At 40.2% G+C, this 19,077-nt stretch overlaps 1 protein-coding gene across 1 annotated transcript in view; it reads right to left on the reverse strand.

Moving 5' to 3' along the window:
- LOC124802438 (insulin-degrading enzyme) overlaps positions 1-19,077 on the reverse strand; it is a 202,126-nt gene that overhangs the window by 76,797 nt on the left and 106,252 nt on the right. The window contains 5 exon segments of the mRNA XM_047263222.1: positions 6,336-6,445; positions 6,534-6,629; positions 6,718-6,820; positions 6,895-6,998; positions 7,086-7,223. Coding sequence (XP_047119178.1) covers positions 6,336-6,445; positions 6,534-6,629; positions 6,718-6,820; positions 6,895-6,998; positions 7,086-7,223 — 551 coding nt within the window.

Raw genomic sequence — 19,077 nt, forward strand, 5'->3', positions numbered from 1 at the left:
AAACACCCATGATGTCAACCCACAAATCTGAGGGGCATGACGCTCTTTTTGTATCAACTTCTCCACATTTCATTTCGTTTTACTTTTTTATCTTCCTCTGTAATTCCAGATGAGGGAATCTTTGACAGCAAGAAGCCTAGATACATCGACTATTCTTATCTCTGTTCATTCCTCAACCACTTCTTTTTTAGATATTTACAGAAGCTCGTTTTATGTTTAGCACTGTATAGGCCCACTTAAAGCAGCCAAAGCGTTAATAACAAGAATTACAATAATATTTTAAAGTTTCATTACAGCTGATTCAAATTCTTTTTAGGTACTACTTCCTGTAACATCCAATATACGTGGGTCACTCCAAAAGAAATGCACACTATTTTAGTAAAAATGCAGTTTCCATTCTGCATGTGTGAAAGTTTTACAGTATGTAAATACATCCTTCCCACTTGTTTTCAAACCTAGTTCAACCTGTTCCCGCGAGTGGCGCCATCACAGCATGTCTTCAAGATCGCTGCTACACTTGACGTTCGCTAGAAGCAACGTGCTGTCATAGAATTCCTGTGTTGTGAAAACGAGACAGTGGGAAACATCCACAAGAGGTTGAAGAAGGTGTACGGAGATGCTGCTGTCGATCGCAGTACAGTTAGTTGGTGGGCAAGCAGGTTATGTGATGAAAGCGGGCACGGCAATATTGAGGACTGTTCTCGCAGTGGCAGGCCTCATACTGCACATGCTCCAGACAATGTACAGAGAGTTAACGAATTGGTGACTGCTGACAGACACATCACAGTGAACGAATTGTCACGCTACGTTGGGATAGGGGAAGGAAGTGCTTGCAGAATGCTGAAAGCATTGGCGCTAAAAAAGGTTTGTGCCAGGTGGGTTCCCAGGATGTTGACAGCGGCTCACAAAGAAACAAGAAAAACAGTATGCAGCGAACTTTTGGAACAGTACAAGAATGGTGAAGATGAATTTCTTGGAAGAATTGTGACATGTGATGAAACATGGCTCCATCATTTGTCACCAGAGACGAAGAGGCAATCAATGGAGTGGCATCAAGCAAATTCACCCAAGAAAAAAATATATTCTAAACCACACCTTCTGCTGGAAAAGTTATGGCTATGGTCTTTTTCGATTCTGAAGGACTCTTGCTTGTGGACATAATGCCAAGTGGAACCACCATAAATTCTGATCCATAGGTGATGACACTGAAGAAACTTCAAGCTCGACTGAGTCATGTTTGACCACATTGGCAAAAGCAGGATGTTTTGCTGTTGCACGACAATGCACAGCCACATGTCAGTCAAAAAACCATGGAAGCGATCACAAAACTTGGATGGACAACACTGAAACACCGGCCTTACAGTCCTGACCTGGCTCCATGTGATTATCTTTTTGGGGAACTGAAAGACTCTTTTTGTGGAACAAGGTTTGTAGATTTTGACTCCCTTGTGCATGCTGCCAAACAGTGGCTCCAACAGGTTGGTCCAGAATTTTACCGTGTGGGTATACAGGTGCTGGTTCTAAAATGGTGTAAGGCAGTTGAGAGGAATGGAAATTATGTGGAGAAACGAAAATGTTGTTCCTAAAGGATGTATCTACACACCGTAAAACTTCCAAACACGTAGAATAATAATAATAAAAAGTGTGCATTTCTTTTGGAGTGACTCTCGTAAATAAATTTCTTCAGAAAAAAACAGACAAACTGGCAAAACACAAAATGAATAGAACAACGAATAGCGTGGGAAACTAATATAGGAAAATAGGTAAAAGTTAAAGCTGAGGCACAAAGAAAAATAAAATATGAGGTTAGCATATTGGGCCACCGAGCTGCCATGTCAACTTTTGCCAATGGTGTCATTTTGCTGCAGTATAGTGCGACATCTCTCTCCTGTATATCAGTTTCCATGGCCGTATAGTCACTATTTATCACTCAAGTAGACCCATTTCAGTCCTCTAATTAAGGAAAAATTTCTGGTAGTATCAGGAATTGAACCTGGATCCTCCACATAGCAGTCAGACAAGTTGACCTCTTAACTATGGAGGTTGGCATGGAAAGTAAAAGCAGAACTGAAACTGTGTTTTCCACAGATAGTTGAAGAAACGACACATGACAAGCAGGAAGTTTTGTCTCCTTACATAATTAAGAGACAGTGATGTTAACTGGCTTTATTTAGGACACATTCACAAACAAAACTGACTACATTGTTGATAAAATGTCAGGATTCAATTCATCCTTTATTGAGCTAATATAAATAAAATAAAAACAATTCATACACACAGAATTTTTCATAGTAATATTAAAAAAACACCTTGTTACTCTTTATCTTTTGTAGAATATATAGCTTCTTGCCTTGTTCAAAGATCGGCCTTTAAGGAGTGATCTATTTCCCACTTCTCACTGCTTCACTGAACATTTTATGGCAAGCTTAACTGTGCTCTTCAACATACTGGGCCCACACTGTCTCATTAGTGGACTATAGTAGTTCATTTACAACAAATCAAACATTTCTCAATATTTCACACTATTATATCCATCACTGCACTCATTTCGAACATAAACCTACACTTATATTGTACACAGCTGACGTTTTGTTTATGCATCAGTTTTCACTAACCTCTCTGGCAGGCTGCTAGAATATGCTAAATGAATGTCTCATTACTATTAGGTCTTAATTCTAAATGAAAATTAAGAAGATAATATTAACAGTATCTTAGATGTATGAGCCATCAAAACATGAACAACTGAAGCAAAAAATTACAGTAAAAGATATAGTGGCCATTATGTCCCCCCACCCTTACTCTCAAGTTTGTGTAAACACTGCAGAGCTTTACTATACATGTCTTCATTGACAGGGTATGCCATTTCATTCCCACATAAAAATCAATTCATTCATCCAGTTACTTGGGAATTTACGTTTAATCTGAAAATCTGAATAACGTTGTGCAGTGGTGCAGGAACTGGACTGACATTTACAAGGATAGTGGTTTATGTACATATTTGGCTATTCAACTTATAGTAAGTATCCTGGTGTTTCCTTAAAACGTAATGTGGCAACTGTCACAATGGTTTCTTTGGTAGTGACACAGCCAGTCTTTTCTATCCTACACCTACATCTACATGACTACTCTGCAATTCACATTTAAGTGCTTAGCAGAGGGTTCATCGAACCACAATCATACTATCTTTCTACCATTCCACTCCCGAACAGTGCGGGAAAAACGAACACCTAAACCTTTCTGTTCGAGCTCTGATTTCTCTTATTTTATTTTGATGATCATTCCTACCTATGTAGGTTGGGCTCAACACAATATTTTCGCATTCGGAAGAGAAAGTTGGTGACTGAAATTTCGTAAATAGATCTCACCGCGACGAAAAACGTCTTTGCTTTAATGACTTCCATCCCAATTCGCGTATCGTATCTGCCACACTCTCTCCCCTATTACATGATAATACATAACGAGCTGCCTTTTTTTGCACTCTTTCGATGTCCTCCTTCAATCCCACCTGATAAGGATCCCACACCGCACAGCAATATTCTAACCGAGGACGAACGCGTGTAGTGTAAGCTGTCTCTTTAGTAGACTTGTTGCATCTTCTAAGTGTCCTGCCAATGAAATGCAACCTTTGGCTCACCTTCCCCACAATATTATCTATGTGGTCTTTCCAACTGAAGTTGTTCGTAATTTTAACACCCAGGTACTTAGTTGAATTGACATCCTTGAGAATTGTACTATTTATCGAGTAATCGAATTCCAACAGATTTCTTTTGGAACTCATGTGGATCACCTCACACTTTTCGTTATTTACCGTCAACTGCCACCTGCCACACCATATAACAATCTTTTCTAAATCGCTTTACAACTGATACTGGTCTTCGGATGACCTTACTAGATGGTAAATTACAGCATCATCTGCGAACAACCTAAGAGAACTGCTCAGATTGTCACCCAGGTCATTTATATAGATCAGGAACAGCAGAGGTCCCAGGACACTTCCCTGGGGAACACCTGATATCACTTCAGTTTTACTCGATGATTTGCCGTCTATTACTACGAACTGCGACCTTCCTGACAGGAAATCATGAATCCAGTCGCACAACTGAGACGATACCCCATAGGCCCGCAGCTTGATTAGAAGTCGCTTGTGAGGAACGGTGTCAAAAGCTTTCCGGAAATCTAGAAATACGGAATCAACATGAGATCCCCTGTTGACAGCGGCCATTACTTCGTGCGAATAAAGAGCTAGCTGCGTTGCACAAGAACGATGTTTTCTGAAACCATGCTGATTACGTATCAATAGATTGTTCCCTTCGAGGTGATTCATAATCTTTGAATACAGTATATGCTCCAAAACCCTACTGCAAACCGACGTCAATGATATAGGTCTGTAGTTCGATGGATTACTCCTACTACCCTTTTAAACACTGGTGCGACCTGTGCAATTTTCCAATCTGTAGGTACAGATCTATCGGTGAGCGAGCGGTTGTATATGATTGCTAAGTAGGGACCTATTGTATCAGTGTAATCTGAAAGGAACCTAATCGGTATAAAATCTGGACCTGAAGACTTGCACCGTATCAAGCTATTTGAGTTGCTTCGCAACCCCTAAGGTATCTACTTCTAAGAAGCTCATGCTAGCAGCTGTTCATGTTTCAAATTCTGAAATATTCCATTTGTCTTCCCTGGTGAAGGAATTTCGGAAAACTGCATTCAATAACTCCGCTTTAGCGGCACAGTCATCGGTAACAGTACCATCGGCATTGCGCAGCGAAGGTATTGACTGCGTCTTGCCGCATGTGTACTTTACATACGACCAGAATTTCTTCGGATTTTCTACCAAATTTCAAGACAATGTTTTGTTGTGGAACCTCTTAAAGGCATCTCGCATTGAAGTCCGTGCCAAATTTCACGCGTCTGTAAATTTTAGCCAATCTTCGGGATTTCGCGTTCTTCTGAACTTCGCATGCTTTTTCCGTTACCTCTGCAACAGCGTTTGGACCTGTTTTGTGTACCACGGGGGATCAGTTCCATCTCTTACCAATTTATGAGGTATGAATCTCTCAATTGCTGTTGCTACTATATCTTTGAATTTGAGCCACATCTCGTCTACAATTGCATAGTCAGTTTGGAAGGAATGGAGATTGTCTCTTAGGAAGGCTTCTATTGACACTTTATCCGCTTTTTTAAATAAAATTATTTTACGTTTGTTTCTGGTGGATTTGGAAGAAACGGTATTGAGCCTAGCTACAACGACCTTGTGATCACTAATCCCTGTATCAGTCATGATGCTCTCTATCAGCTCTGGATTGTTTGTGGCTAAGAGGTCAAGTGTGTTTTCGCAACCATTTTCGTGGAGTAACTGCTCGAAATAATTTTTGGAGAAAGCATTTAGGACAATCTCGGAAGATGTTTTCTGCCTACCACCAGTTTTGAACAAGTATTTTTGCCAACATATTGAGGGAAAATTGAAGTCCCCACCAACTATAACTGTATGAGTGGGGTATTTATTTGTTATGAGACTCAAATTTTCTCTGAACTGTTCAGCAACTATATCATTGGAGTCTGGGGGTCGGTAGAAGGAGCCAATTATTAACTTAGTTCGGCTGTTAAGTATAACCTCCACCCATACTAATTCGCACGGAGTATCTACTTCGACTTCACTACAAGATAAACCACTACTGACAGACACACACACTCCACCACCAGTACTGCCTAATCTATCTTTCCTGAACACCGTCTGAGACTTCATAAAAATTTCTGCAGAACTTATTTCAGGCTTCAGCCAGCTTTCTGTACCTATAACGATTCCAGCTTCGGTGCTTTCTATTAGCGCTTGAAGCTCAGGGACTTTCCCAGCACAACTACAACAATTTACAACTACAATTCCGACTGTTCCTTGATCCAAGCATGTCCTTGGACTATCTGAGCTCTAATGACACCACTGACATGCTTTTTCAGTCACAATCAAAAAGAACACGGTACAACACCCCAAACAGCTATCCAGATTTCGATTGCCCATGTATTCCCTAAATTGTTTTAACCTGTGCTCCCCATCCATAAATAATCTCCTCCTCATCCTCAATTGTGTGCTAAATTCTAGTTTCCCTTCCTCCTTTATTCTTAGTTTGAACAAAAGCAACATTCAGTGAGAGATATACAAACACTTGGCAAAGGTAATTTCATACATAAGCAACTGAGTTATGATTCCACACTTCTAGATTATAACAAACCAAAGATGAAGTTACTAGAATGTATCAAACATGTGCTGCATTAAAGTTTATCATTTTGTGTTGATTCAACAATATGAACCTAAACACTAAATACAGGAATCTAACCTCACAAATTCAAAACTCAAGTTTGCTTTAGGCAGCAGAAATTCATCATCTTGTTTGAACCAAACTCTAGTCAGTGGAGTGTTCTGGATAATTGTAGGATGTTCAGGTGCCTGCAAAACAAAGTCTTTATTGAACAGCTGAATTCTGACTTTAGTATTCAGACTGTTGTTCCAAGTATTATGCTTAAAAATGACTTACATTATCTTCACGAGGTAACAGATCAAAATCAGTTGGAATAAATTCATTTTTGGGGGGAAGTTTTAGATCTTCACATAAATTTGTTTCTTCCCATCTCTGTGGATGAAAAATCAAAATTATTACAAAGAATATCACACCTTAACCATTCAAAATTTTCACGTAGTGTGAATGCAAACATATGTACCTTTAATGTTTCCTGAGGAATTTCTTCCAATTTGTATTTCGTCCCATACCATTTTTCTGTCTGATCTACCAGTTCTTCGAATTTTCTTCCAACAACTGCAATCCTATCAAAACAGAACATGTTAAAACAATCAACTTTTTATGACCCCCCCCCCCCCACACACACACACATATTTACCTTATGTTTTGTGGTGTCAAATAATCCATTACCATTTTTATAAGCTCAGGTTTCCACTCAGTTATCAGATAATGTCCAGAGAGTACTTCTTCCAAAGGATATTCCTTGGGACAGTAATTTATTCATGTTAGATTTTGCTATAACTTCTAGTTATCATTACATTTTAACTCGTTGTACAATAGATCACTTACATTAAGGTTCTGAGCTGTTGTTGATGCATGGTTCTGGGGCATTTCCTTATCTTTAAAACGAAAATGCATTGTCATAATATCTCTGTATTCTTCAAAAATCCACTGCTTTGGTCCTTCCTTCTTCAACATATTTATGTACTATTTGAAAAATTAATATTAATCTCATTACAAAACTTAAAACAATAAAGTTCAGCATGTCACTGAAATTTATAGTAATAACACAAAATATGAGATCAGTTTTGTATTAACATCAGTAAAATTAAACATAGTTGGGTTCACTTACAAACAGAATTTGAAAATACAAGGCACATTCCATAAGTCATGCAACACTTTTTGCTGAAAGCAGGCAGGTTTCATTCAGGATTCCAATACACCATATTATTCCCCACTTTTTTCTTATAAAAATCTATTTTTCATCATAGTCTCTGTCTTACCCCGCCATGAACCATACACCTTTCCGTTGGTGGGGAGGCCTGCGTGCCTCAGCGATACAGATAGCCGTACCGTAGGTGCAACCACAACGGAGGGGTATCTGTTGAGAGACCAGACAAACATGTGGTTCCTGAAGAGGGGCAGCAGCCTTTTCAGTAGTTGCAGGGGCAACAGTCTGGACGACTGACTGATCTGGCCTTGTAACATTAACCAAAACGGCCTTGCTGTGCTGATACTGCGAACGGCTGAAAGCAAGGGGAAACTACAGCCGTAATTTTTCCCGAGGACATGCAGCTTTACTGTATGATTAAATGATGATGGCGTCCTCTTGGGTAAAATATTCCGGAGGTAAAATAGTCCCCCATTCGGATCTCCGGGCGGGGACTACTCAAGAGGACGTCGTTGTCAGGAGAAAGAAAACTGGCATTCTACGGATCGGAGCGTGGAATGTCAGATCCCTTAATCGGGCCGGTAGGTTAGAAAATTTAAAAAGGGAAATGGATAGGTTAAAGTTAGATATAGTGGGAATTAGTGAAGTTCGGTGGCAGGAGGAACAAGACTTTTGGTCAGGTGATTACAGGGTTATAAATACAAAATCAAATAGGGGTAATGCAGGAGTAGGTTTAATAATGAATAAAAAAATAGGAGTGCGGGTTAGCTACTACAAACAGCATAGTGAACGCATTATTGTGGCCAAGATAGACACAAAGCCCATGCCTACTACAGTAGTACAAGTTTATATGCCAACTAGCTCTGCAGATGATGAAGAAATTGATGAAATGTATGACGAGATAAAAGAAATTATTCAGGTAGTGAAGGGAGACGAAAATTTAATAGTCATGGGTGACTGGAATTCGTCAGTAGGAAAAGGGAGAGAAGGAAACATAGTAGGTGAATATGGATTGGGGGGAAGAAATGAAAGAGGAAGCCGCCTCGTAGAATTTTGCACAGAGCATAACTTAATCATAGCTAACACTTGGTTCAAGAATCATAAAAGAAGGTTGTATACCTGGAAGAATCCTGGAGATACTAATAGGTATCAGATAGATTATATAATGGTAAGACAGAGATTTAGGAACCAGGTTTTAAATTGTAAGACATTTCCAGGGGCAGATGTGGATTCTGACCACAATCTATTGGTTATGAACTGCAGATTGAAACTGAAGAAACTGCAAAAAGGTGGGAATTTAAGGAGATGGGACCTGGATAAACTGAAAGAACCAGAGGTTGTAGAGAGTTTCAGGGAGAGCATAAGGGAACAACTGACAGGAATGGGGGAAAGAAATACAGTAGAAGAAGAATGGGTAGCTCTGAGGGATGAAGTAGTGAAGGCAGCAGAGGATCAAGTAGGTAAAAAGACGAGGGCTAATCGAAATCCTTGGGTAACAGAAGAAATATTGAATTTAATTGATGAAAGGAGAAAATATAAAAACGCAGTAAATGAAGTAGGCAAAAAGGAATACAAACGTCTCAAAAATGAGATCGACAGAAAGTGCAAAATGGCTAAGCAGGGATGGCTAGAGGACAAATGTAAGGATGTAGAGGCTTGTCTCACTAGGGGTAAGATAGATACTGCCTACAGGAAAATTAAAGAGACCTTTGGAGAGAAGAGAACCACTTGTATGAATATCAAGAGCTCAGATGGCAACCCAGTTCTAAGCAAAGAAGGGAAGGCAGAAAGGTGGAAGGAGTATATAGAGGGTTTATACAAGGGCGATGTACTTGAGGACAGTATTATGGAAATGGAAGAGGATGTAGATGAAGATGAAATGGGAGATAAGATACTGCGTGAAGAGTTTGACAGAGCACTGAAAGACCTGAGTCGAAACAAGGCCCCGGGAGTAGACAACATTCCATTAGAACTACTGATGGCCTTGGGAGAGCCAGTCATGACAAAACTCTACCAATCTGGTGAGCAAGATGTATGAGACAGGCGAAATACCCACAGACTTCAAGAAGAATATAATAATTCCAATACCAAAGAAAGCAGGTGTTGACAGATGTGAAAATTACCGAACTATCAGTTTAATAAGTCACAGCTGCAAAATACTAACGCGAATTCTTTACAGACAAATGGAAAAACTGGTAGAAGCGGACCTCGGGGAAGATCAGTTTGGATTCCGTAGAAATGTTGGAACACATGAGGCAATACTAACCTTACGACTTATCTTAGAAGAAAGATTAAGAAAAGGCAAACCTACGTTTCTAGCATTTGTAGACTTAGAGAAAGCTTTTGACAACGTTAACTGGAATACTCTCTTTCAAATTCTGAAGGTGGCAGGAGTAAAATACAGGGAGCGAAAGGCTATTTACAGAAAGCAGGTGGCAGTTATAAGAGTAGAGGGGCATGAAAGGGAAGCAGTGGTTGGGAAGGGAGTGAGACAGGGTTGTAGCCTCTCCCCGATGTTATTCAATCTGTATATTGAGCAAGCAGTAAAGGAAACAAAAGAAAAATTCGGAGTAGGTATTAAAATCCTTGGAGAAGAAATAAAAACTTTGAGGTTCGCCGATGACATTGTAATTCTGTCAGAGACAGCAAAGGACTTGGAAGAGCAGTTGAACGGAATGGACAGTGTCTTGAAAGGAGGATATAAGATGAACATCAACAAAAGCAAAACGAGGATAATGGAATGTAGTCAAATTAAATCGGGTGATGCTGAGGGGATTAGATTAGGAAATGAGACACTTAAAGTAGTTTTGCTATTTAGGGAGTAAAATAACTGATGATGGTCGAAGTAGAGAGGATATAAAATGTAGACTGGCAATGGCAAGGAAATCGTTTCTGAAGAAGAGAAATTTGTTAACATCGAGTATAGATTTAAATGCCAGGAAGTCGTTTCTGAAAGTATTTGTATGGAGTGTAGCCATGTATGGAAGTGAAACATGGACGATAACCAGTTTGGACAAGAAGAGTATAGAAGCTTTCGAAATGTGGTGCTACAGAAGAGTGCTGAAGATAAGGTGGGTAGATCACGTAACTAATGAGGAGGTATTGAACAGGATTGGGGAGAAGAGAAGTTTGTGGCACAACTTGACTAGAAGAAGGGATCGGTTGGTAGGACATGTTTTGAGGCATCAAGGGATCACAAATTTAGCATTGGAGGGCAGCGTGGAGGGTAAAAATCGTAGAGGGAGACCAAGAGATCAGTACACTAAGCAGATTCAGAAGGATGTAGGTTGCAGTAGGTACTGGGAGATGAAGAAGCTTGCACAGGATAGAGTAGCATGGAGAGCTGCATCAAACCAGTCTCAGGACTGAAGACCACAACAACAACAGTCAGCACAACGGTTATTTCCCTTGCATTAAATATTAGAGGTACACGTGAGCATGCTCAGTCTAATATTTCTACTCCTCTTTTTATGGAAAATAAATAACTTCATCCAGATTAGCCAAAAATTTGTAAATTTTTAAAAACAAGATGTAACTTGAAAATGCAAGCATGTTTCAAAAGCAGCTGTGCATTTACATGGGAACGAAAATTTACTGTGAAAGTGGAAATCTGGTCGCTAGAGCCACATTTCTAGAACGATACTGGAGTGTTTATGGGAGCCACCAGAAGGGCTATTGGGAAACTGGTTTACAAAATTTGCTTTCAGGAGCCTGTAATGTGACAACGTGCCGTATAGTGAATGCCAGGCATAGTCAAGGCGCAACGGTAGAGAAAGTGGACGCTTATGCCATCTGTGGGCCAGAATCGAAGGCAAAGTGGAAGTGCTTCCACCCGGTGGCAGCTAAATTAAAGAACGCTATGCAGGAGACAGTGTCTGGCTTGTGCTGCACTCTGACAGAGAAATAACAAAGGAATTAAACTAAATAATATTGTTACGTGTAGTAAAAATATAAATGTAATATTACTTTAATATATGAAAATGACTGTAATTGAATATTGTAATGCTATGGTATGTTTAATTGTAAATAGAGAACTTGGCGTAATGTAAAATGATGTTTAGGTGTGGGGAGAATCCCCGAGAATGAGAACAGTGTAAAGGTTGGCGCGTAATATTGCCGGCAGAAGTAAGTTGCCATAGCTCTGAGGCAGAACAAGTGGTAAGTGGCGTAAAAGGGAATGCCAGTGTGTGCTATGGTAACGTTGCTAACAGGCCATTTACAAATGAGCTGAAAAGAGATATGGACTTCGTTTATCGTATGGCTACAAGTTAAATGGCCACTAAGGCTTCTAAGACACGGTATTTCGACGGAGATGGGCTGTGAGCGGCAAAATAGTACAGATTCTGGCTCTGAGGTACACGGCAGTGCATGGTGCAATGCTGTGTTAATTGCGATGAGTTGCTTGTGCCAACAGCGAGGTGTGAAGGGACCAGTAGCCGCATGCAATGGCATATTGTGATCTCAACAACTGATGAGGTCCATTGGTGAGCTCACTTCGGTATCAATGAACTAGAAGTTATCTTACAAGATTATTATTATGAACAGTGGTTGTTATACCGACGCCATTACCAGTACATTTATATTTTGTGAATCAGTTAGTGTAATAGTCAAACCAAGTTCTCTACAGTGTGTAAAGTTTGAAGGCAATAATAATTTTGTGGTTTAAATTGCATTTCCTGAGTGTAATCAATTATTTAAAGGAAATAGCTCATTATTACCCCATATCCAGTGATTTCTATGTGCTGCAACATCACTGAAAAGCTATGGTGCACGAGTATCGGCGTAGTTATATTACAAGAGAAAATGGTCTGAATTAACGCCAAAATTGCCAGCAGACGCCGCTTCATGCAACAGATGGAAGGTGCCAGGTACTGTGCAACCTTAATTACTATCCAGATCGATGTGGTGACTTTTCAGTACATTGCCATGGTCAAAAATTACTCCGTTCCGTCCGAGCAAGATGATTCTCAATTAGTGTTTTCAGTAACTACACTACTGGCCATTAAAATTGATACACCAAGAAGAAATGCAGATGATAAATGGGTATTCATTGAACAAATATTGCGTGAAAATGTAATCACATGTCAGTTCTAGTACAATATTTGGGTGCATAGATCCTGAGAAATCAGTACCTAGAACAACTACCTCTGGCCGTAATAATGGCCTTGATACACCTGGGCATTGAGACAAACAGAGCTTGGATGGCATGCACAGGTACAGCTGCCCATGCGGCTTCAACATGATACCACAGTTCATCAAGAGTAGTGATTGGCGTATTGTGATGAGCCAGTTGCTCGGCCACCATTGACCAGGCGTTTTCAATTGGTGAGAGATCTGGAGACTGTGCTGGGCAGGGCAGCAGTCGAACATTTTCTGTATCCAGAAAGGCCCGTACAGGACCTGCAACATGCGGTCGTGCATTATCCTGCTGAAATGTAGGGTTTCGCATGGATCGAATGAAGGGTAGAGCCACGGGTCTTAACACATCTGAAATGTAACGTCCACTGTTCAAAGTGCCGTCAATGCGAACAAAAGGTGACCGAGACGTGTAACCAATGGCACCCCATAACATCAGGTCAGGTGATATGCCAGTATGGCGACGACGAATACACGCTTCCAATGTGCGTTCACCGCGATGTCACCAAACACGGATGCGGCCATCGTGATGCCGTAAACAGAACCTGGATTCATCCGAAAAAATGACGTTTTGCCATTCATGCACCCAGGTTCGTCGTAGAGTACACCATTGCAGGCGCTCCTGTATGTGATGCAGCATCAAGGGTAACCGCAGCCACAGTCTCCGAGCTGATAGTCCATGCTGCTGCAAACGTCGTTGAAACTGTTCGTGCAGATGGTTGTTGTCCTGCAAACATGCCCATCTGTTGACTCTGGGATCGAGACGTGGCTGCACGATCCGTTACAGCCATGTGGATAAGATGCCTGTCATCTTGACTGCTAGTGATATGAGGCCGTTGGGATCCAGCATGGCACTCCGTATTACCCTCCTGAACCCACCAATCCCATATTCTGTTAACAGTCATTGGATCTTGACCAACGTGAGCAGCAATGTCGCGATACGATAAACCGCAATCACGATAGGCTACAATCCGACCTTTATCAAAGTCGGAAACGTGATGGTACGCATTTCTCCTCCTTACACGAGGCAACACAACAACGTTTCACCCGGCAACGCCGGTCAACTACTGTTTGTGTACGAGAAATCGGTTGGAAAGTTTCCTCATGTCAGCACGTTGTAGATGTCGCCACCGGTGCCAACCTTGTGTGAATGCTCTGAAAAGCTAATCATTTACATATCACAGCATCTTCTTCCTGTCAGTTAATTTTTGCGTCTGTAGCATGTCATCTTCGTGGTGTAGCAATTTTAATGGCCAGTAGTGTATACTGACAAGCAGATCTGTATTGTTCTTTAATTAAGTGTTCAAGGAAATTGTTGCCGCCACAGTACACATAGTGCCTTCAGCACAATGCAAGCTCAATAACATTAAATTCAGTAATTACAATTTGTGTAGTTTACATTAACCTAAAACAAGTTCAAGTGTTTATCATGTGTGTTTATGTATTCTGAAACAATTTAAGGCTGTGGTATTGTTTTAAATGAATAATGTCCTCCTGCTAGGCAATATCAAACATACAGAATTAAGTGCTCCCTGTTCAGTCACTTCAAAGAGATTATCAGTGCTACTAATAATCAAATATAAACGTAAAAATAAGTTTGTTACGCGCCATTATCATTATTTATTCCAAAAATTCCGTGTAGTAGTTGGTGTCTATTCAAACCTCTTACACACGAGAGCCGCTTTCCGGAAGTTCGATGTCGCATGGTCTAATAATAATACAGTAAATTTGGGTAGTGGCATCGCAAGCCCCATCTAAACATACTGAATGACAGCTCAATTCATCAGATGCTCACACTGAACAAGGCTGGGAGAAGAAAATTTGGTCTGTGCTTTTCAAAGAGACTATCCTGGTAACTGCCTTTTTTTTTTTACAAAAAACGGGGGAAGCTACCACCGTCTATCTGGATGGCTGGACAAGGATTTTAATCCCCACTCTTCCCAAATACAGAGGTAAAGGGAAGATTAAGATTTAACATGCAGTCAACACCGAAGTCATTAGGGGCAGAGCACCAGCGCAAACTGGTTCAGGACGAAGAAAGAGTTTGGCTGTATCTTTTTCAACAAAATCATCCCCTGTGCCACATCGAAATGATTGTAAAATGTTTGGTTGAAATGCTATGGTACTTTACACAATTATTCATTTTAACCTGTCTTAATTTCTTTCAGGACGACAGTTGGTATGCCTGCATTTCAAAATTAATTTCTCTAATTTTGCTGTGACAGTCATAGTAAGAGATGTATGAGTGAGGAAGAAGTATGTAGCTGGAGTCATCATAAAATATACACTTTCAGAACATAATATCCTTTAAATGATGCACAACTTTTTTTTGTACCATCTACCACTGGAAACTATTGAGCATTTGTGATACTCTTGTGCTCATCAAGCCCATCGTGAGTTCCATGTTTTTTTAAAGTCTTTCCTTCCATTAAGCCAACACAATAAGGTCACCGCATTGACAACAAAAACCTCAGTATTCAGTTGAATGAGATCTTTTTAAGAAACCTGTTTTCTTCCATCAACTGCAATGTAATAGAATCCTTTCAATGAATTTTGTCTGGCATCTGTCTTACCACCAACTGGATCTATTTAATGACAGAATCTGCAGTAACTGAAAACCAATTAAATTTCAAAATTCATTCTATTTGCCTTTAAAAAAGTTACATGTGTATTTAATTCAGTGTAACTATAGACAATATTTATATTAGCCCTGATGCTACATGAGAACACAGGCTTTCTTGGCAAATTTCAATTGTGAAATCGTTTTGGATTATCAACTAAGTCACGATGGTCTCCCGAGGAACATTTCAACAAGTTTCCTTATTTCTAAGTGAAGTCAAAGTGACACCTATGAAATGGAAATCAGTGAAACATTGTTTCCACACGACTCCATTACTTGGCTCGCAGCCTAAATAATTTTCATCATCCACAACTTCAATTTGCCCTTGTTTCATTAGCAGTTGTTCTGCTTTGCAGTGGGTCCAGGCACAGTTCATGGACCCCTCTCCCTGCCTTGTGTTTTTCTCTTTGGTTCCACATATTTACTGCTTTACTCCCTGACACTATCTGTTAACTGGCATCAGCATTCTCATTCTCTCTCTCTCTCTCTCTCTCTCTCTCTCTCTCTCTCTCTCTCTCGCTATTCCTTCAAATGCCTTGCTGGAATCAGCACAACAATGGAGTCTCAAGCTTTTGGTCTTTATTTTTTACTTTATTTCATTTCAGATTCTTCGAATTTGCTATTTAATTCTTCCACTTAGCCAGCACCACTGTGTCATCAGCTAGTGTATACGTTCCATCCTTTTCTCTCCTACTCCCATCTCTCTTGCTTCATTCATACACTCTCGTATCATTTCTACCATGTAGATGCCACAAACAGAAAGGTGAAACACAACATTCTTTCTATTCCTATTTCCTCTGGTGGTTCTCCACCTACTCTGATTCCGTTTTTTAGCTGAAGGTAAAACTCCTTAACCTATTTTCTTCTGTAGTTGACACTGAGTTTTCTAGATACAATCATCAGTCTATTACACCCCAAACTATCAAAAGCTTTTTTTTCTAAATCAATAAAAATAGCATTATTCCTCACATTATTTTCACTGTACCAAGTCCTGCAACTCACAGTATGCCTATATCATCTCTCGCGCCTACCCCTCGCATGAAATTGTACTGCCTTCCTCCCATGATACTGTTTAAGCTAGCTATACATTCTTCTATTCACCATTCTCAGTAGAATATTAGCTGCATGTGTTACCAGACTTGAAAGTCCTATGTTCCTCAAATATTTTTATGTTATTTTCCAGGGGATGGGAATCATCACCAAATCCATGTTGTTGTTAAGGCCACTCTCCCTTTGAATATGTTGCTGCTGCTGTTGTTGTTGTTGATGTTGTCGTCCTAGTTTATGATGCAGCTTTCTACACTAGTCTGTTCCCTTCATTTCTGCACACTGTTGCAACCTACATCCATTCAAACCTGCTTACTGTATTCGAGCATTAGTCTCCCTCTAAAATCCTTACGTCTCACACTTCCTTTACTACAAAACTGAAGATCCCCAGATGCCTCACAATGAGCCCTATCAATCGATCGCTGCTTCTAGTCATGTTGTGCCATAAATTTACTTCCTCCACCCCAATTTGAGTCAGTACCTCATCAATAATTACCTGGATTAATTAACCCAGCAGAGAGGCTATTACAGTGCCACTCCCTCTTCAAGCACTAGCACTGCTTCCCTTTCACATTGTTCAACTCTTATGACTGTAGTCTGGTTCCTATACAAATTGTGAATAACCTTTAATTCACTGTATTTTCAAAGACTATAATGTGAGCAACATTGGCAGAAGCTTTCTTCGAGTCTACAAATATAGATTTGTGAGTCTTTAATCTATCTCCTAAGATAGGCTGTAGGGTCATTATTAACACACAAGTTCCTACATTTCATTAGAACCCAGAGTTTCACCGAGGTCAGCCCTTTCAGTTTTTTCTTTCGTTGGCCAATGGATATCAAGGATATGGAACATCTCACTCTATGAATGACATGTTATACCTTAAGGTACTTCCTCTTCTCTCTTCTATGCTTGGGCAGAGTCTGCCATCTGATCTCTTGATATTCATACAGCTGCTTCTCTTTTCTCCAAAAGTCTTTTTAAATTTTCTATAGGTGGCATCTATCTTTCCGCTACTCACAAATGCTTCAGCAGCCTTGCATTTTTCCTCTAGCCATATCTGCTTAGCCATTTTGCACTTTCCACCAGACATATTTAAGATTTCTGTATTTCCCATTGGATGTTTCATTTGCAGCATTTCTACATTTTCTCTTGTCATCAGTTAAATTCAGTATTTCGTGTATTATAAAGGATTTCTGTATGACTATCAAGAGCTCAGGTGGCAAGCCCTCACTAAGCAAAGAAGAGAAAGCAGACAGGTGGAAGAAATATATATAAGGGCCACACAAAGGAAATGAACTTCAATATTTCTTAGAAAGAAAAAGAGGTAGAAAATGGAGAAGTAACAAGGTAACTGCCAATCCAACATGTCAAAATCTAACCTGAAATTTTTTGTACAGGAAGAATGTAGTGAAGGAAACACAATGTCATGCTGAAAATTGTCAAATTCATAGCTTGCCAGGCAGTTGCCATAGCTGTGGCAGACGAAGCAGCATGTGCAACACAGCATATGCATAGGCTTCATTGATGGCAAATCGGTATATACATAACACAGCACAATGCGACTACAATTTGTTAAGTGAATTTCAGTTTCTATTGATAGTTTCTCCGACAACTGCTCATAGTTACTATTTGCTTGAATTTGCAGCTCATTTAATATTTGTAATAATTAGCAGTTGCCTTTGCAGTATCGCAAAGTGTTAACAATGGAGATAAAACTCAAATATCTTCCATTGTGTTTTGTACATATTTACTAGTGACTAGCATTTGTCTTTGTGCAAATTCCACTGTTTCATATTGTCTTTAAGCAAATTCCACTGTTTCATAGTAATGTGGTACCCAATTAATGTTTTCAGCCAATATGAAGAAAGCGGTATGCAATCGAAATCACCTACTCCTCCTGAAGATCGAAATGTCTGTTATACCGGGTGATTAAAAAGTCAGTATAAATTTGAAAACTTAATAAACCATGGAATAATGTAGATAGAAAGGTAAAAATTGACACACATGCTTGGAATGACATGGGGTTTTATTGGACCGGGGGGAGGGGGGGAAGGTCCGACAGATGGTGCTGGACAGCAAAACGTCAAGACTGCGCATGACAATCGTGTATAAAAGGAGCTGTAATGAGACAGAGAATCAGATGCACCAGCAGTCACAGTAACTTGAGGTTACCTGAAAAGGTGCTTTTAGTGAAGCTGTCTTATCAGAATGGGGAATGTGCTAGTTCAGTGTTATGATCCTATTGCCATAGGAAGGGGATTCGAACGAGTAAAGGTCCGTTGACAAATGCAGCTGTGGCGAGAATGATTTCAAGGTTCGAAGTCATGGATTGTTTAGACGATAGACCCCATAGTGGCCGACCGAGCACAAGGCGAAATGCTGCCGAGACAGTTCAGGAAGAAATGGAGACTGTAGCGGGTTCGTCTATGCACGGGGAAGTCAGCACTCGTGGAGTCGCTCAGGCATTCCATACACTACTGTTTGGTTGGCACTTAGGCGTACCCTCTGATGCTATCCATACAAAATCCACCAGCATCATGAACTGTTACCTGCCGATTTAGAGAAGCGGAGGGCATTTGTGGTGTGGGCGTTTCAAAAGATGGTGGAAGATGACGATTGGCTGAGTAACATGTTGTGGACCGACAAAGCTCATTTCATGCTCCGAGGGACTGTCAACGCCCACAACTGCAGAATTTGGGCTACCGAAAATCCTAGAACTGTCATGGAAACTTCATTGCATGACGAGAAAGTCACGGTTATGAGTTGGACTTACCACATGTGCTGTTATCAGGCCTTTTTTCTTCGAGGAAATCAATGAATCTGGTTTTGTAGCTGTTACTGTGATGGGTGAGAGGTATGCCGATAT

This window comes from Schistocerca piceifrons, chromosome 6 (assembly GCF_021461385.2).
Source record: "Schistocerca piceifrons isolate TAMUIC-IGC-003096 chromosome 6, iqSchPice1.1, whole genome shotgun sequence".
NCBI classification, from domain to species: Eukaryota; Metazoa; Arthropoda; class Insecta; order Orthoptera; family Acrididae; genus Schistocerca; species Schistocerca piceifrons.